The 20415-nt window shown below is 39.3% G+C and overlaps 1 protein-coding gene across 4 annotated transcripts; it reads left to right on the plus strand.

Moving 5' to 3' along the window:
* Positions 1 to 4830: 4830 nt before the first annotated feature.
* LOC106169035 (neuroendocrine convertase 2) lies at positions 4831 to 20399 on the plus strand. Of its 4 annotated transcripts, XM_086994799.1 has the most exons (17): positions 5392 to 5517; positions 6132 to 6207; positions 9144 to 9312; positions 9706 to 9804; positions 10141 to 10251; positions 10452 to 10577; positions 10873 to 10940; positions 11201 to 11286; positions 11628 to 11803; positions 12259 to 12483; positions 12805 to 12908; positions 13198 to 13310; positions 13836 to 13953; positions 14565 to 14744; positions 15233 to 15336; positions 16218 to 16847; positions 19453 to 20399. In XM_086994799.1, the coding sequence occupies exons 2-17, from the start codon at positions 6176 to 6178 to the stop codon at positions 19533 to 19535; spliced, it is 2424 nt and encodes an 807-aa protein (XP_086850925.1). In that variant the 5' UTR covers positions 5392 to 5517; positions 6132 to 6175; the 3' UTR covers positions 19536 to 20399. The 4 variants fall into 4 exon arrangements, with proteins under 4 accessions (XP_086850923.1, XP_086850922.1, XP_086850925.1 ...); XM_086994797.1 differs by lacking the exons at positions 5392 to 5517; positions 19453 to 20399 and adding an exon at positions 4831 to 4993 and having other exon boundaries at positions 16218 to 19237; XM_086994796.1 differs by lacking the exon at positions 19453 to 20399 and having other exon boundaries at positions 5391 to 5517; positions 16218 to 19237.
* Positions 20400 to 20415: the final 16 nt, after the last annotated feature.

Raw genomic sequence — 20415 nt, forward strand, 5'->3', positions numbered from 1 at the left:
GGCCTGTCATCTTTATTTCTGAAAAGCTTCTATATCTGTAAACATGAGTGTTTTAATCAAACGAAACGTTTGGGATGGGTGATAGTTACCCGGCAAACCGACCCCCGGGTTGGGAGTTGAAATTGTGCCCAGGGTGAAAATGCTGTATTCCGGGACATCACGAGTGAGACAAATTGCCAATATAGAAATGAAATATGAAAGAAGTCAAGAAAAAAATTTCCTCATTTTTATTCGACCTCGTAAAAAAGGCATGAAAAAAAAAACTCCATTTCGTCATTTATGGGTTCCATAGGATTTGAAAGATTTTGTTGCTGCATGTATTATCAGCTGTATTAAATTGTTTTTCTGTGGTTTTCATTGTTTTTCTTTAGAAGTGTATATATGGTTTTTAGTTTGAACCCATAGAAATCCGGGTTTAATATATTTACACGGTGAAAAATATCCTCTTAATTTCAAGAGTTCACAAACTCCCACTTCATTCCTCTCTCATCCTTTCTCTCTTTCTCTCTCTCTCTCATTTGATAATCATACTCCATTTTTATTGAAGTTGACATTTTATAGAGCTTGTCTCATTGCATAAGTAGTTCAATTTAATCTTCAGAATTTGAGAATTGAAATGTCTTTGAATCAATCCATGTTATCCTTCTGGCGAGGGTGAAATTCACCATTCTCTTTTTCTTTGGAGAAATGACCCAAATAGTAGAAACTTACAACTCAAAAAAAAAAAAAAAAAAAAAAGGATTTATGAAGAGCCATTCTGTGAACAGTTTTATATATGGTATCCCTATGGTGACTAAGTGAAAAGTGTTGAAATATTCAGGGAATTTATAGCGCAATAAAAAGTAAAAAACTTATTTTGTTGCTATATGTATATCTAGGGGCCTATATAGAAAAATGTATTTAACTCATTGTGTTGTTATATATATATATATATAGGGGCCTGTCTACCTCGTTTACCTGGGCGCTTTGCGTTGTACATAAACTATTCTATCTACCCCACAAGCAAAGTAAATTTAATTTGAAGGCGCAGTTAAATTCAGTAACCCAGCGTCATGTAAGTATTCAGATATCATTTTAAAGTAAAGAAAGTTTTGTTGATAAAACATACAAATACGACTTGGACCAATATAACCCAGCTCGCAATAAGTCTTCAGATAGCCTTGCGATATCAAATGCAAGGGTTACTACCCCGGAACGTTTGTTGACAAAACGCGTCGCTCTCTCTTATCATTCTCCCTCACCGGTGGCGTATTGTAAACGAGAAAGAAAATTAAAAATTACATTTACGTAATTTACAGAATCAATCTGAATGGTTTCTACGACTTTGTATGTGGTCACGATTACAGAGAAAACATATTGTACCCTCTACCATTGCCACAGAGAGACTTTTCACAATACATGTAGTTTCACAGATATATATATATATATTTTTTGCGGGGGATGTCAGGAAGACACGGCAGGTCTTAATAAAGTGTTAGCCTTTTGCTCGAACAGTTGTCTCCAAAGGTTTCTCTCAGCCCTGTGCTTGAACTTTGCAGGTTTTCTAATGACACGAGGTAATTTGTATTAATATTTGTCTTTCGAGAGCAAACAAAATTGATGAGCAAAGGAGCCGGATTAAAAACGGGTAAACTTGGTCACAGATAATAAATATTTACAGAGAACTCGTCCGTATTGGCCTTGCACGCCCCAAGACCTTTGTTTGTGTATTTTAAGATTAAAACGCAGCCGAAAGTTACATCTGCTTGTCCCAAGATGTCACATAAGTGTCTATGCGTGAGAAAGATTTTTGAGCTTAAAATCTAGTCACCCAATATAGCAGTGTCACGACATCGACATCAAGTGCTTCAATATGGGGGGGGGGGGGGGGGGGGGGGGGGGGGACAGAGAACGGGTTGGGGATTGATTTGGATGGGAATTTGTATGAGTGCGTCTGTGAGACCGAGTGCGTTTGTTTTAGTATGTAAGTGTGTGCATGTGGGGTAAATAAATAAATAATAAAATAAATAAATAAATAACTAAATAAATAAATAAAGAGCATCTAAGCATCTAGAAACAATGAGATGAGAGAAACCCCTAGGAATTCGATTGCTTCTGTTTGACAAGCCTACAAAATTACGAAAAAGTCTTATTTTCTAGAAGTGATGTCATTAGCTATTTTGAAATATTCTTTTCATCCACTTGTAAAAGTTTCCACAAATTCATGGTAAAAGTAACACGTGCTATCGGCAGAAAAAAAAGACATGGCTAAATTCAATGAGAAATTCCTTCATAGGAAAGCAATAATATTTAACCCACCCACGGATGAAAATTTCACTGAAATACCAAGTCTCCGAGCCATCCCACTTCTCAAGAAGCATGGCTTTTTAGGAACTTGACACCAGGATGCGGAACCTTTTTTATTTGTTTCAAGTGTCTGCGGTTATTTTTTGATAGGGTCAGACAGCTGATTGAAATGACAAAAGAAGTGCTAATAGCGGCTACACGTGTATGCATATTTTGCACCCTGTAGCAGTACTGCGCCACCTGCAACTAAAAAGCATCTCCAACCAGGATCTACAGGGGTAGCCTTCTAGTCATTATAGCGCGTTGGATCCAATTATTGCAATTTAATCTTTTTCCAACTGTTTCCTTGTAGGCGCACACATGGAAAATTCACACACACACACACACACACATAGTAATACAGGTCAGACAGGGAAGAAAACTTTGATGCCAAGAGCAATGCAGCAATTAATAGCAAACATTAGGAAGAACTGCAACACAATAACAACAATAATAATAGTAGGAACAAAAGTAAAAAATAAATAAATAAATAAAATAAAATAAAATAAAAATAAAGATAAACCGCGCAGAAACAATGTCTCCTACAGCAGCCACAACGATAACAAGGGATGAACAGATAAACCGTAGGAACAACAGTAGTATCAATAAAGCAACAACGGCAATAGAAAAAAAAATTTCAACAGCTAGAACCAAATACACTGAATTAATAACTCCAATGCAATAAAAAAAATCACAAGGATCAACAACCCTCACAACAGTGTCCTTTCTTCTTGCTTAATCTCTACCAGTGCCGCCGTATTTTTATCTAAATAAACATGTCAGACTACCTGTGTACATAAAATGCTATCTAACATCATTACCAGACAGATATATGAGGCAAATATGGCCCGGGTCCTACCCTGAAATCTCGGGGATAAAAACATTCTAAATGCTTATCAAGTTTATGATGTTGCTTCTTATTTCTAAGGTCAGAAATTTAATTTCGTCGAACTAGGTCTAATTTATAACCCCGATTACTTAATTTCGGTTTATTCTGGCTTCATACACACAGAACAAATGTTCACAGCAACAAAGAAGCGGCTCAGCGAACAGTGCAAAAAAAAAAAAAAAAAAAAAAAAAAAACGCACCGGAGAGAAATTAAATAAAAGGGTGTAATGTTGAGCGTACATGAGGTGTTCAAAATACTTCTTTATTGACAATTCAGTGTAGTAGGCTGAGAAATGCGTGGGAGTTTGTGTGTGTGTGTGTGGGGGGGGGGACGGAGGGGGAGAGGGGCAGCTGTTGCAGGTCTACAATACATGCAAGCAGGTTGTCTGTACCGCTTGTGGTTTTCTCTTCAATGGCCTGGCCTGATGGCCTGGGAAAAAGTAAAAGGCAGCCCTCAAAATATGTCTTTTTTTTATCATTACAGGACTGGAGTTCAGATGGCAAATGATACGCTATATAAAGCTTTTAAAGGCTGCTTCTGTGCCGAATTGTTATTACATTTAGACTAATATCGGCACCGCGGCAAAAAGTATCAAATGAGAGGTGGCAAATACAAGATCGTGTGGGGCTTGGCTTTGCCTGTCTGGCCCTAGCTCGCCCTTCCCCAGAACTATCAAGCTGTTTTAGAGCCCATTCATAATAGCGGACTGACAGATCCGCCGACTTACTTGAATGCTTGTTGAGTAATCCCCGCAGAGAATCTATTCAGGGTCTAATCGGGAAGTAAGCGGCAAGCCTTTCAGTGAGATGCCATATTTGATCTGTTACACCCCATTTCCATAGATTTTTAGATCGATCTATCCATGTGGGGAGTCTCTAGATTACTGTCAGCTTGGCCGGCTTAAGCGTCTGTCCCGCCTACTAAAAGCTGTAAGGGGGTAATTAACTATGGTGCCCGCTTGGCTGACTGCAATTTAGCGTGAACCCCCAGGGAGTTAGGTCGATCTAAATCTTAATCTTTAGATCGATCTAAATCTCTGGAAAAGCACCCTTAGTCCACTGTTCTGAATGCACTTTCACTGCTTTCTAGAGTGCAAAGAGAAGAAGCACACTAAGGCAGAGTTAGAGGCTTGGTGTGTGAGATTGGAACTGCGAAATCATTTTTCAGGTTCCCAAATTGCAAATTTTTCAAACATTTTATTCGCTAGATAGAAAGTTTGGGAAGAAGTCGCCCCAGCAGTTGTATAGGAACACTGTATCCTGGATCCGCCTATAGAAATACAAACAGAGAAAAACCGCAGCAACTATGTTATGTTCCAAGAAAGGAAGTGGTCATTTTTTTTCCAAATCAGCAGCCAATATTATTTTAGGCAATGCACCCGAATTTTCTTATGCTCAATAGAGACATGGAAACATGGGGTGGGGGGGGGGGGGGGGAACAGCATTTTAAACTTCAGCTGTTAAATTAAAAAATAAAGAGAAGGAGAAGAAAAGAACGGAGCTTTATTTACTAAAAACAAGTTCGCAAGTATTTTCTTCATCTTGCATGGAGGTCTTGTATGGCTGCACGTAAATACACTGTAACTAAAGAGACCCGCGTTATCTGGCCGTGTTACTAGACACCTGGCTGCTATCAGTGCCATGTTTGCTGGGTCAAGCAGGGCCTGGCGACCGCCATGAAAACATGACGTAAACTTGCCGTGTGCACTTCTAAGGCCAAAATAGGATGTGAATTGTTCTTGAACTCAACAACACTCCCATAAGACCTATTGTTTCTCGGTAAGTGTATGTTTTTGTTCGATAAGGGTGAATTTTGGGAAAGGCTTTGGCTAACTGCCAGTCTTAATTTATAAATTTTTTTTCTCGCTCCTACTCATGTAGCACGTGATGTTGCTGTTGCCTGCCTCCTAAGTCTTTCAGACGTAAAAGAAGTATCATTGCATTTAATGGACCGTGTCCCTTTTCCTTGTTACAGTGTACAAGGAAGCTCAACGTTTAACACCCAACTGACTTTCTGAAATTATACCAAAAATTTCAGTCTGCTCAACGGCCTTCAGGGTACACGTATCTGGGTCATTAGTATGTGGTTGAATTATTTACCACAAACGGCGGGATCAATATTACGTCAGTGAGACACGCTGCAAAGAAAATCATTGTAGTCCATATCCTGAAAGTCACATTTACCCCCGTAAGCCATATCAAAGGCCCCCGTATAAACATAAATAGAGATGTGTGTAAAAGCTTCTCCCTTTCACTTTGGATACTACTTGTACTGCGATTGCCATAGGACCGAAAAAAGTGTGGTAGTTATTCTTTGGTAAATTAAGGATAACATATATCTGTTCATTTTTGCTCAATTTTGATGTAATTGATCACCTTTAATATTTGACTTTCAGGGTAAAAAGGAAGTTTTAAGTTCCATGAATAAGTACCGAGTACTAGTATGATACTGCGTATAGATAAGTTTGCATAATAGGGTCTAATACTTAACATGTTATGTGTTATGTCCATTTGGTCATTCAGAAATGACATGAGATAAATGACGTATAATCTTAAGAATTTTATTGTTGTTTTATTTTGCCTCTCGAGTTACAAAGTCACTTAGCTCCATTGATGCCCGTCTCAAAACAAAATGTTAACGGAAAGTAGATGCATTTGTCGACTTCAGAAGTAAAAAAAAATATTACAAAACAAGATAGCTTTTGTTTTTTGTTTGTATAAACTGTCATTGGCATTGGTTTATGACAGAACCATGTAACTTTTTTTTTTACTTCTGCAATTTACCGAGCTTGACTTTTAAAGAAGCGGAAGGGCCACTAGGAACTTACGTTTGCCTGGCACTTTCAACATTAAGTTGTCACGTTATTCTAATTTCCTTTTCAGATATAATCTATTTCCCATTACTTTTTATCTTTAGAATTCTTTGAACTATATAAGTGAAACCGGGGACTAGGGACAAATATGACGACAGCGGCAATCGTCGCTATACTGTGGTGAGTTGATACACTTATAGTAGGCTATCTCAGTGAATGTTATATTGTTTCTATGTAATTATATCTTATTTGAATACAGATACGGTGATGACGCGATCATTTCAACCCGGAAAATTGTGAATTCTACAGATAATTTATTTTTTTTGAGTAATAAATTCTTAAAATAAGAATATTCATATTGAGTGGTAGCAACACAATTGAAAAGCAGACTATATATGTATCTTTATTATCTTATATATAGCTCTATTCTTTATAGTAAAAGCACCAAAATGTTACATAGAAATGTACAGACTTGACATTTAATATGGAATATTTTTTTCCAAATCATTTTTCATCAATTTTTTTCTATTTTGCTGACTGATAAATGAAAATAAATATTAAAATCGTGTTTTAATAACTTTCAATTATCTCTTTGATATCATTTTGACATCAGTCCATTAATGGAATTCGCCAGAGAAGCAAACAAAAACACATTGCCTATTCTATGTCATACGACAACAATTAAAGGAGATATTTTGGATCTCCATATTTTCCAAATAATTTTCTGTAAAAGAGATACACGCCTCACAAAGAACCCCCATGTCAGTGTCTAGTCACAGTAACGGTCGCTGTTACGCTTGACCTCTTCTGTTTGCTACCAGCGCTCTTAAGTGGCAAGGCATTCCTTGGGTTAGGTTTTTAGAGTTCAATCTGGAATAACATTCCAGGCATCGGTCAAAATCTGTCCAATTTGGTCCAGTTTTGTTGTAGGACATGTAGGCCATTGATTCGGCGAGTAATGGCCTACCCACATATTGTCTATGTGGTTCAAATATGGCGATTTTGATTACCAAGGTAGCTGCTCATTCCCTTGGTTTTGTAAGTAATCTGCTATTAAAAGTGCTATGTGTGTACCGGGAATTCCACCGTGCAACCTAAAATTGTTCCTAAGGTGCCCCCTATCAAATGATAGTCAAGTGGTTCTCAGATTATTCCTTTATTTGATCTGGTTCAGGTTTTCGTGGATGACCATCATTGGTGTTTTGGCACCAATGTGGTATCCACTCCAATTACTGAAGCTGTTAATGACCTTAGTCACTTTAGACGCGGCACACGCTTAGTCGTTGGCCTCTTCTGGATGTCTGTAAACTCTGTTTTGACTGGTTGAGCGGTACAGGTGAAAGCTGACCTCAATAAAGAAAGTCACGAGGTTTCAGTGTTCAACTCAGAAACGATCAGGGTCCCCAATTCATTAGAGAAACATACAACGATGTTTTGCTGTTTACAGTGGGTTTCCCTGAGGTCGTCTGGTATTCTAACCAGCTAAAACCAGTTTGGTATTCGCTAAGGGCCTTGAAAAATGCGTTTTGGTGGCAATTTACCCCTCATTCTGAACGGACTGGGTGGTTTTTGTTTAGTTGCAATAGCATATCCCGACAGACAGTGGGTCCTGTACCCTGGTGGTAAGATTTCAATACGTTGGTTGTGGCCTCTGTGTAGGTACATCAGTCTGGGCATTACTCTATAAAACTGTGCGGACCGTTTCGTTTGGCGCAATTTTCTGTCTGGCAATGTCTGTCTTTTTCGCGGCATTCTGCCACAGATAAACAAATATGCAGAGCACTGCATAGCTCATTTTACACCTTGCAAAACCGACCACCTGCATGCAAAATTTCAAATTCTTCTATGCAGTAGTTGCCGACATATGGATACTTTTTTGACAGAACCATGCTTTGCCAAAGCAAAGCTTTGACCTGCCCAAAGGAGCACTACCCAATTAAATCACTGCATATTACATAATGCAGCAGCGCAACTAACCTGGTATTCAATTAATTGGAAGCGACACACCTGACTACACACTTCTCCATTCACATATCGTATATGAGATCGGAGTTTTTTAAAAAAAGAATGCATTTTTACCTACGCATACCTTCGAAACTGAAATATTCCATATTAAATGTCAAGTCTGTATTTTAACGACTACCAGATCTGAAAAAATTGATAATTTTTCCTGGTTGAAATGACCTAGCCATTTCCGTAGTAAGCTTACAGACTGTGGATATTTTCTTCTCACCCATGGCCACCTCTTTCCATGTCATTGCTGGTGGTTTCCGTCTCATACAGCCACACGTGTTTGAGATTAAATTTTGCTTCACTATACTGGGCAAATTTATATGTGGCCAAAAGAATGCTACAAATGACTGAAGGTAATCTTCACGCGTTTGAACATATCCCACAGTCATGCCTTAAATGTCCTGCAAAACTGCTATGATCACCTAATTCAGACCCTGAAGACGACAAAATGCTTCACACAATTTTAAGTGTGCCTGAAGCGTACCTGGTGTCGTTGTTATTTTCTCAGACCTCTCAACTGCCATGTCTGGTAGCTTGCAATGTCTGTATTACACACGGCACAGGACCGCGATTCTAAACAGTGTTTCAGATACATGTAGGAAATGAAAATTGCCCACTGCTTCAGGAAAGTTCATGCTTTCTTTACCTTATCCAGGCTCGTAGCCAGGGGGGGGGGGGGGGGGGGGGGGTTCGGGGGGTTCGAAAGAACCGCCCCTTTTGGTGAGAAAAGGTCCACTCTGGGTAAAATTTGATGTAGGTTCGTGAATTTTTTATGGAAAAAGGTCCACTATTTCAGAAAAAGAACCCCCCCTTTTGAAGTTGCTGGCTACGGGCCTGTTATCCTTTGTAAGTCAGTGCTGTTGTTTATTATGTATTGCTAGAACCGCGTTGAAACGATGTAAAGATTTCGTATTGTTTAAATTGAAAGGAGCCAGAAGATCTTATAATTAAAGGTTTACTTAGCCTTTGAAAATTAATGTCTAAGGGTGTATTGTTATTAATATTATTATCATCATCATTGTTGTTATAGTTGTTGGTGGTGTTATTGTTATTATTGTTATTGATTTTGTTGTTATTGTTGTTGTTGCATTGTTGTCGTTTAGGTGCCTCGTCACCGTGACCACGTCCTCTGGAACTTTAGATGAGTCTGTACAAAACATAGATGGCGACACGGAAGATGGCTATACAAATGTTTGGGCCGTGGAAATTGCAGGCGGCGAGGATGTAGCAAGGCGACTGGCACTAAAGCATGGGTTTGAGCACATAGCAAAGGTATACCACCGACTATAGTTAACATTAATTAGCTAGACATTACAGTAGGAGCAAATAAAAAGACTTTTAAAGTTAGTCATAACAGAATAAACGTAATGGCCACTCATTTCAAAGAAGTACAGGCAGGAGACTGTTCCATCAAATTCATTTTACTTGTTTTCACTTTTATTCAATTATTTTTTTAATCTATCTATTATACCACAAAAGAAAAAAAAGAACAGTTCATGGAAAATACTAAAATAAAACTAACAATAACTTATTAGAACTAAATAAGATAATGGATGACAGCATATAATATAATAATAATATTTAATCTTTAATAAAGAAGCTGAGGGATTAAAATTTTAAAATTTGTTTCTAAGCTAGAAGTATCATTTTATTCTACTGTTCCAGATATATGATGATTACTACATGTTTGAACACAAGGACGTCCCGGACTTTGATCGGTATTCCAGTGAAGAGAAGCATGGAACTCTTAGCTCCGATCCGGAGGTGTGGTTTGTACTGTATTTATTATCGTTATAAGTTACATTGCGGCGCCATTAGTAAATGTTTTAAGTTTGGTAGTGCATACAGACTGTATAACCACTAACGCGCAGAGTATAATCATAAAGAAAATGTGGCACCATCTTATATGTCAAGATCTTTTATAATGAAGTACCCAGCTAGCACTTGTATATTTCTAATTAAAAGCGGGTATTTAAAGAAAAGCACTCTGGTACAATGTAATCAGAAAAAAAAAATTACCTAAAACAGTGGATGCATTTTTAATGAAATAAAAAAAAATGTTTCACTTTAAAAAATATATCCGTTATCATTCTGGACCAGGTAAAATGGTTGAAACAGCAGAAAGTGGTGAAGCGTTCCTTGTTTGGGCAGACTCCTGGAGGAACTTTGGGTGTACATGACGATAGATGGCGCGATCAGGAGTGGTACCTTGTAAGTGCCCCCCCCCCCCCCCCCCCCCGTCTCTCTCTCGAACACAAACGCCCACACACTGTAAAAATAATTTCTTTAAATCTTATTTTATTCGAGTGGAAAATGTATAAATGTAAACTCTCACTTTTATAACGAACGCTACGTATAGTTAGATTAAATAATATTCATTATTTATCCCTTATTTTCTATTATTTATTCAGAACAACACGGTGCTCGGTATGAATATCGTGGAGGCATGGGAACGTTGCCGCACAGGTCAAGGGGTCAACGTCGCCGTGGTGGATGACGGGATTGATTATACTAATTACGATCTCGCGAGAAATTTCGTGAGTTTTCTCCAATTTTCAAACACCACATAAACAGTAATGAAACTGAACACCTTTTTTCAGAATATAAACGATGTTGCTGTAGGACACTCTTTAAACAAAATTTATGGTTAACACTGTTTGTGCAGATTTTGAAAACAGCTCACTTATATGATTGCATGACCTCTGAAGATTAAGGAAAAATAGAGAAGATGGTAAGACATATACAGAAGTGAAAAGGCTAAGCGCACTCAGATAACCCACAGAATGAAAACTTTCTTTTAAAACTTAAATTTATGCTTATCTTTTGGTTTAGGATTTGTTTAACAGTTACGACATGCAGGTGGATAGGAAAACCCCCATGCCGGGCATTGCAAGCGACAGGTGGGTTACCATGACAACAACACACTATCTCATCAGCACCCATCTATTAGTTATTGGTCGCCATTTTGCAATAGACTAGAAGGCGCCATGTGACCATGTGACCCGGTACATAACATTCTATTTGAGTTCAGTTCATTTACTCTGTGGCACTGCACTACATTTTAACGAGAGTTAAAAAAGTCTGCTTTCAGGCTTCATATTTCTTTGGTAGAAAAGGGTCGAGCCAAGTTGTGTATCTTATCTATTATCTTTTTTTGTAGCCATGGTACCTCCGCCGCTGGAATAATAGGGGCTGAAGCCAACGACTTCTGTGGAGTAGGGATTGCCTTTGACGCAAACATAGCAGGTACGGCATTATCCCCAGTTTTCATACATCTAGCGTATGTTTATATACCGGTAGGCCTACAAAAGAGACACTTATATATTTAGCATTTAGTAGTATTTAGTAGATAGACCCATAGTATTTCATAACATAACAGATTAAAACAAATTGAATTGTTAAGATAGGATTGAATGTAAGGATAAAACAGGATAAAATGGCATATCAGAGTTGAATGTGAAAATTTGAAATGGAGTGGAGTGGAATAAAAGACTATAGCAGACCACTACACAAAATATATAAACCAGTATCATTGTGAAAGGGTCTAGTTATATTTGGTTGGCACACATTTCTTTCTTTTGTTATAGGTATCCGTATCTTTGGCAATAAACGCATCACAGACGCTCTGGAAGCACGTGCGTTGACCTACAACATGGAGACCGTGGACGTGTACTCTTGTAGCTGGGGAATGGCGCGGACAGGGTTCGATCTGAAAGCCATTGGTGAGCTGTCCAAGGGTGCCATGAAAAAGGGAGCAACAGAGGTTAGTGTGGGTCCCACGTGAGATCGCACCCATCAGTCCTTCCAGTATCAGCATTAAGGGAAGGGAGGTGATTTTGGTAGCTGTGGGGTTTGGCGGTCTTAAGGGGTTCAATTGCTCTGTGACATTTCGATTCTGCCTGGTACATGAAAATCCGCATTAAGTGTGTATACACGTACCAGTATAATATATGTACCACATCTACAAGAAACTGTCGTTTACCATATTTTGTATAGTAGCATATGACGAGCTAGGCTATTACGATCTACTACATAACCTGTCTTATAGTATAACGTGTGGTTTTGCTTTTATAAAAAAAAACATTTTTTTTCTTAATTAGCTATGAAATTAAGCATGAAATAGTTTTAGATAACACTAACATTGAAAAATTCTTATGATTATTAACATGTATGAAACGGTGAATCTTTTAAATAAAAATCACTGTATATATTTGTTAGGGCCGCGGTGGAAAGGGGTCCATTTACGTGTTTGCATCCGGTAATGGCGGCACCAATGACGACAGCTGCGCGTATGACGGGTTTGCAAACAGTATCTACACCATTCCAGTCGGCGGACTCACTCATAGAGGGCGCAAGTTGCCAACAGGTGAGAAGTGCAGCGCCATGATGGCGACGGCATACAGCAAAAGCAGCATGGAACCGAACAGATGGTATGATAAGATAGTAAGTATCTTCAGTGACCTGGATTTTGATTGGATGACAGTCTCACGTGCTTTTTTCGTGTCTTGTTTTTCTGTATTTAGATCGCTATGGTAGCTCTTACACAGGTGGAGAAGCAATCATCATCATACATCATGCATTTACGAAACGCCTGAATAAGCTTCTTCTGGAGTCGCTATTCGTTGTAAGATTCAAAAGGAATTGTAAGAGGAAGTAATGTGGTTCCCAGGCGACACAAATAATAAATAAATAAATAAGTAAATAGATTACACCTTTATTTTTGGTTGTTTTTCCGCAATCGTCAATGTAAATTTTTATCTCCAGTTCACCACTGGGTACGGACAGTGGACGTGTGCAGACGACTTCGGAGAATCGTCTGCTGCAGCTCCAATGGTCGCTGCAGTAATAGCTTTGGCCTTGGAGGCAAAGTAAGTAACGTTTCCTTGAATTTTGCTCTTTTAGGATACATTGAAATGATAGACAATGATTGCAGTAGACATTTCAAGACTGTCACACCTTTTAATGTCTTGTATTGCATTGTTACTGTATGGTGAAAATAAAGATCAGTTTTTTTTACAACGATTAAGTATTTGAACGAAACAAATTATTTGCAGTGATTTACAGCAATTTGCACAAAATGAAATAAAACTCAATAATCTCGACACGCAAACAAGTACACGTATATTTAACAAGCATTCAATCTTGTTCTTCTATCAGCCCATCTTTAACATCACGTGACGTCATGCACCTGATTACAAGAAGTGCCAGATCCGACTTTGCAAGGGGCGACCCTAACTCCGGTTGGTTTGTAAATGGGGCTGGTTTCCATGGTGAGTGACGTTAATGTTTAGCCTGCAATGCGGTAGTAGTTCCAAATTTTAGGAATATAGACAGTGCTTTGTACGTTGTTGATGGATGTTATTTTTCAAATTTTCTATCCTAGTTGAGGGTATTGGGGGGGGGGGGGGTCTCCTCCTTAGCATGTAATAGTACTTTCACATATATTTTGTATGCTTCAGTAATCTACGGACTCGTCTGCATTTGGCATAAAACTCCGCCACTTTTACCATTTTTTTCTTGGTTACAAAGTTGTCACTCTTCTCATTGATAAGGCCAACAACAGGTCCGAATATGAACGAAAAAATGGTTGTTCTTGAACATTGTTGCTGTTTTGAGTGGCATATAACCTCGAAATCAAGACTGAGATATTTTTTATTAAGGTCGACAAAATGCAGCTTATTGCCAGCAATCTAATTATATAATTAACCGAGAGAGAGAGAGAGAGAGAGAGAGTGCGTGTATGTGTTTTTCAGTCACCATTCTGACACAGTTACATTTTGTTGCTCATACTTCAGTCAGTTCCACCTTTGGCTTTGGGTTGCTGGACGCTGCAAAGATGGTGGATTTTGCTGAGCGGTGGCAAAATGTCCCCGAGCAGACAAAATGCAGCAAACAGATGACGGGTATCAACGGGTATGTATCCGCTAAAATATTTCCTTTATCTAAGCATGAAGTAAATGTGGAATGGAACTGTAACGAGTCCACGGTTTTTGTTCTATATCTTTTAAAGGGCGGGGAAAAGACGAAGGGTGGCTGTCTACATGTAGATACAAAAAAAAAAAAAAAAAAAGAAATAAATAAAGGTAAATCAGCCGTATACAAATATAGAACTATGCAACTGTCATCGCACCAGTATTTGTCCGTTTTTCTTGCGAAATCTGTCATACTTGTTCTTCGGCATTTTACATGCAAATAACGTGCAAATGAAATTGGACACAAATATGACCCAAATCTATGTGTTGCATGACCATTTTCAATGACCCAATAAAAACAGGGTTCGGTTTTCAAAAGAAAAACTTAATGCACGACTTAACTGTAATAACAACCTCACGTGGCACACCCGTGATATACTTAAACACCCGACATTATCATGTATGATTATTTGACTTAAAAATAGAATAATTTGAGACATGAAAAAGATTCCAGGTGATCTGTTTTATCCAGAAGCTCAGACTGTAATGCGACTTTTGCTTTTTTTTCCTGAAATTGTAATTTTCTTAACAAAAACGAACACAATCTTTCAGAAAACTGCCAGGCACAACTACTGTCGACTTTAAGAGCTGTGATATTAAATTCGTAGAGCACGTGGAAGTGTTCGTCTTCGTGTACTTTGCCGGACGCGGGTACGTGAAGATGGAACTGGAGTCTCCGGCTGGGACGCGGTCGCTCATGATTCCCGGACGCAAAAATGACCTCTGGTCCAGGTGAGGACCCGGTTACTCTTAACCATTCTTTTCATTGTTCCCGGTATTATTTTATTAATTTGATCTTTCTGAAGTCCGAGATGGTCAAACAATTTCTGTTTTATGTGTATTTTGCAATACATATGGTGGTTAAATAAATTTTATTATTATTGTATTGGTTAAGTAAAGCACTATGGTGCAGATATGAGGGTAGATCCTCCTGTAATAATGAGATTAATTCATTATTTTGCTTCGAAATATCGTTATTGTCGTTTTTTCAAATTAAAAAATCACCAATAATTTATCAGTTCTGGATCATTTTATATAATAATGCCATTCAAGATCATATTGCCTCCGATATACTAAAAGTAAAACGGCTGCACTTTCGAAGTAAATAATTTAAAGTGCTCGCTTTCAGATTTCAATATATTTAACCAATCCAGTGCAAACCACAAAAATGTGGAAGTCAGTTTCAGGCCCTCGTTTTATCCATGTGACTCTGTGTTTAGGTACCTTGAGTTGAACGTGTCCAGCGTTCAGTTCTGGGGAGAGCAGGGCACAGGAGATTGGAAAGTCCATATTGGCAGCATCTATCCTGACCAAAATCACACAGGTGTGTGTTATGTGTCTGTTCATGTGTGTGTGTGTGTGTGTGTGTGTGCGTGTGTGTGTGTGTGTGTGAGAGAGAGAGAGAGAGAGAGAGAGAGAGAGAGAGATGTAGAGACAAAAGAGATCAAAATCACACAGGTGTGTGTTATGTGTCTGTTCATGTGTGTGTGTGTGCGTGTGTGTGTGTGTGTGTGTGTGTGAGAGAGAGAGAGAGAGAGAGAGAGAGAGATGTAGAGACAAAAGAGATCAAAATCACACAGGTGTGTGTTATGTGTCTGTTCATGTGTGTGTGTGTGTGTGTGTGTGTGTGTGTGTGAGAGAGAGAGAGAGAGAGAGAGAGAGAGAGAGAGAGAGATGTAGAGACAAAAGAGATCAAAATCACACAGGTTTTTGTTATGTGTCTGTTCATGTGTGTGTGTGTGCGTGTGTGTGTGTGTGTGTGTGAGAGAGAGAGAGAGAGAGAGAGAGAGATGTAGAGACAAAAGAGATCAAAATCACACAGGTGTGTGTTATGTGTCTGTTCATGTGTGTGTGTGTGTGTGTGTGTGTGTGAGAGAGAGAGAGAGAGAGAGAGAGAGAGAGATGTAGAGACAAAAGAGATCAAAATCACACAGGTGTGTGTTATGTGTCTGTTCATGTGTGTGTGTGTGTGTGTGTGTGTGAGAGAGAGAGAGAGAGGGAAAGAGAGGGAGAGAGAGTGAGAGGGAGAGATGTAGAGACAAAAGAAGATAAAGATTTACTTTGAGTACCTACTGTGATTTTAACAAGGCCTAATAGTACCATGGTCAAATTGAAAGTGTTTTAATGTGAGCATGTGTTCATAATGTACTTGGATACAAAACATAAACGACTCACTGCTGACTGTTTTTATTTTGCTACTTCAAGGGACGCTGTTTGACTTAACAGTAAACATCTATGGTACCAAGGACGGTTTCCCAGTGAAACTCAGCACCACAAATAACAACACGTGCAACCAAGGTGTTATCAGTGGGTTTGTCCCCACTCCATATCCGCCATCACGGGCCAGACCCACAGATGTCCATCGTCCCACCCCGGCCCCTTCGACCACAATGGCGCCAACCGTCACGAGCACAAGGCAACCTGAGTCCACCACCAAGAAAACGTTATCTTCTTGCCGTTGTTCGTTCTTGGACACAATACAGTCGTATAAGTTTAGGCTTGTTTCTGGCAGTGTTGGACTAGAAGTGAGCTGCCCTACAGACCTTACTACCACTCAATATAGCACGTGTACATTTATTTCTTCGCCACTCAAAGGATGGCCACCGGGGAATCAGGCTTGTAACTGTTCCTCCGTAGATTTAAACACGGACACGGGCACGTGGCTTGTCACCTACCCAGACGTAGAATTCCGGCTACAGGTTCTCTGTCCTGTTGGGCGGTCGAACGGAGGATGCTTTGCCAAAGAGGCACCTATTGGGTCTCTCCCGACTCCCAGTGCTGCTGCACCCACCTCGACCGCGTCCACCATAACTACCACCACGGGAATGCCCGGATGTAAGTGTGCCCTGAGCGCTGACAATCCCGACCGCTTCCAAATTTACTCTGAAGGTTTAAGCTATGATGTCACTTGTGGGAAACACTGGGGACCCTCCTCTTACCTCGTATGCCCCTCCCTGACGTCTTTTATCCCTGTTTGGAAAGCTGAAAATGAAAGCACGTGTGTGTGTCGGCGTGACATGTTCGCGGGCTCGTGGGAGTTGGTCTTTACAAACCTGGCAGAAATCGTGGATGTAGTTTGTCAACGAGGCAACTGTTTTGTCAGAATGACACACGGCCCGACCACTGCTCCACCCATCACTACCACAGTGAAAACTACCACCACCCCTTCCCCTCCAACCACAACCTCTTCCAAAACCACCTCATCCTCTGTCTGTAAATGTTTCCTCTCCAACACGGCGTCTCTGGGCTCCAACAAATTCAAAATTATGGTGAACCAGAAATCTCTGGCGGTCACCTGCCCTCGGGCCTTGAGTCCCCCCTTCACCTTGTGCACTTATGTCATTTCGACGCTGGTAGGGTTTCCGCAAAACCCCACCAATTGTGCGTGCAACGTGACCAATAAACTCCCCACAGCTACAACGTGGACAATACACTTCCCCGATTTCCCCACAAAGGACGTGTTTGCGATGACGTGTCCTCTTGGGTCGGGGGCCTCTGGTGGCTGCTTTGCAAGACCCATATTCAGGCTTACCACCACGCCCCTGCCGACCACCAAACCCACAACTGTCACCACCCCAACTGAGTCAACCCCGACCCCAATTTCAACCTCAAAGGCTCCGATCAGTTCAACGACATCCACAGTAAAGCCAGAGAGCAATTGTCAGTGCTACTCAGTTGATTCCGGAGACTGGGGCCAATTTAAAATTTCCTTCTCCGGCTTAACTTACCTAATCTCCTGCACAGAACCCGGCGTGAAAGATGTGTTAGCACGCTTCTGCACTTTCTTAAGCATCAACCCTGAATCTTTACCCCAAAACGGCTGCAAGTGTTCGTATAAAGCTGCCTATCAGGGAACTTCGAGGCTTGATATTAAATTCCAAAGCGGGGCATCTTTGGGGCTGTATTGTCCCGTAGATCGCAAACAGGGAGGGTGTGCGGTTCAGTTAGAGGGGGTTGTTCCCAGCATAGGTACCACAAAACCAGCAGGGTCAAAACTGAAAACAACCTTTGCACAACCAAAAACATCAACAACACCAACGCAGTTGCCATCATCATCATCAACAACAACAACAACAACGACGACGACAACGACGACTTCACTGCCTCCCAAAGACTGCGCTTGTCAGCTCCTAACCTATAGTGTAAACGGGGAAAAGTACGAATTTCTTTTAGCCACTTTCTCTCAGGACCTGTACTATCAAGTGCAATGTTCAAGACGAGTTTGGTATGCCTCACTCAGCTGTTCTTACCAGAAGAAGTCCCCTACCTACATACAGCAAAACGAGTTCTGTTCTTGCACGTCCACCGGGAATGGGTATACCTCAAGTTCTTGGGACGTTTCCTTTCCCTATTACTCCTTCCATATTAATATGATTTGTAACACCGTGTATGATAACGGTAGGTGTTGGCTTAAAACTACGTTCTAAGGGTAATTCAAGGTGTTTGGGAGCTTGGAGTGATTTTCTTGAACACTATTAAATACAGGGTAAAGAAGCAAAAAGCTCAGTAATCTATGACTTTTCTGACAATAATAATAATAATAATAATAATAATAATAATAATAATAATGTATTAGAAAATCGTTACCTAAAGGTTAAATTTTAACATGATTGTGGTAAAAAGATCGGTCATGCATAAACGTTTAGAACATAAAATACTGGTAAGAACTTTATTGAAAATTATAAAAATGAAAAATAAAGTGTTTGTCTTGCTGGTTTTGCGTTCTCCACGTCGCATTGAATGGATCGAATATATATATATTCTTATTATACAGACCGTAGAGAGACACTGGAATATCTTTTGTTTGTTTCGATAGCAGCATCAACTTCGCCTATTTTCAAAAACAAATTAATTGTTGTAATTTAATTTGGGGGTCATCAGCCCCTCTCAGTAACACGCACAAACGTTTAAAGAGCCTAATTCCACTTCAGACCAAATTTTTTACCCAGTCCAAAACTACCGGACTGTTTTTAAACCTCCTTGTCCCGTACGAGGTACCCCCTCACCCTATCTCACCCCCTTTTCTTCCTCTACCCCAATGAAATTAATTTCATATTTGACAGAGATAATTGCGCTCTCTGGGCATGCTTTAAATGTTAGTTTTGGTAATTGATTATTTCTTTAATGTATGTACATGTTTCTAGCTTATCTTATAATTGTTTCGACTTAAGACGTAATTATATTTGATAACAGTAAATGGGGAATAAATGAATTCTCGGCCTGCACATTAGTTGTTTTACTTCTGTTCATTTCTTAAATATTTATTTTTTTCTTAAATGTATATACATATTATAACATTAACGATTTAATTAACTTAATGCCGTGAACGTACTGTACAAATTCATTAATTGGAAAGAATGGAAATATTAATGGACTAGTTTATTTCAAAAAGAAAAAATAAAGATAGACTAACAATCTGGCTGTTCTCAAATATTTCCAGATCTTCTTGCACTACGAATGTTAATCCTGAAGTTCTTTGAAGCCGTTGCGACAGTGCAGGACGCCTTCCTAAAGTCACACTGACGTCACGATGACGTAGGTTGGAAGACAGACGACATTTGGCAGGAACTACTTCCGTGGGGAGGGATTGCGACCCATGGTTGGAAACACTCTTATCACACTTATTTCTATAAAACCCCATTCGTTTAACAAAAAAGGGTTTCTTTTGAATTCTCAGTACTGCTTACACATATTTGTGTTTGGAATAAGGCCTCCTCCTTAACTTAATTACCTTCTCTTGTTTTAGATTGATGGAACGCCCTTTTTTATCATTCCACAAGACATCGTCTCTGATTTCTATCTGTCAACCCCCAATAACTTTTACGAACACACGTATATCTTATATTTATTTTCGGATGATGAGCTTGACTATCAGACAGTAGGCCTAATATAATTTGAAATTCTGTCTTCAGAAATAAGAATCTCACTGCAATCACTGAATGAGTCGCACGATATTGTAATCTCTACGCCGTTATTTGACAGAGATTAATTATTTCTACGGATTATACATTTTTTCACGATGATATTATATGTTTCTCATTATATTTCTCTAGTAAGGATAGTTTTATCTTCTAAAGGAGATGTTAAAAATGGAATCCCCTAACCCACTACTTCTCCATTATAATCCTTGAGTTAAGTTACATTTTTGAACAGTTAGGGCCTACTTCTTAGGGGCAACTGTCAATTTGGAAGAAAAAATGAATTTGAGATAATGAAATAAAAATAAAAATGAAATAAAACTATTTTCTCGGACACTTCACACAATATTTTGAAACTATTAACTTAAATAAACTGCTTGTGCATTCGTTCGAAAACAAGTAGGCCTACGATGCCGTGGTGTAGGCCTACACGTGTATCAGTAAATAAATGTTAATTCTATCCGGTGTTTGTTATTGCTGTGAAA

The sequence above is a fragment of the Lingula anatina genome, chromosome 9 (genome assembly GCF_051362555.1).
Source record: "Lingula anatina isolate TDL-2025a chromosome 9, LinAna3.0, whole genome shotgun sequence".
NCBI lineage: Eukaryota > Metazoa > Brachiopoda > Lingulata > Lingulida > Lingulidae > Lingula > Lingula anatina.

Excerpts from the sequence above, each read along its gene's own strand:
- LOC106169035 (XM_086994797.1), top strand. The coding sequence starts at position 6,176 with ATGACGACAGCGGCAATCGTCGCTATACTGTG. Across the intron at positions 12,909-13,197 it reads GCTTTGGCCTTGGAGGCAAA|CCCATCTTTAACATCACGTG; the intron begins GTAAGTAACGTT and ends TTCTTCTATCAG. Across the intron at positions 13,311-13,835 it reads AAATGGGGCTGGTTTCCATG|TCAGTTCCACCTTTGGCTTT; the intron begins GTGAGTGACGTT and ends CTCATACTTCAG.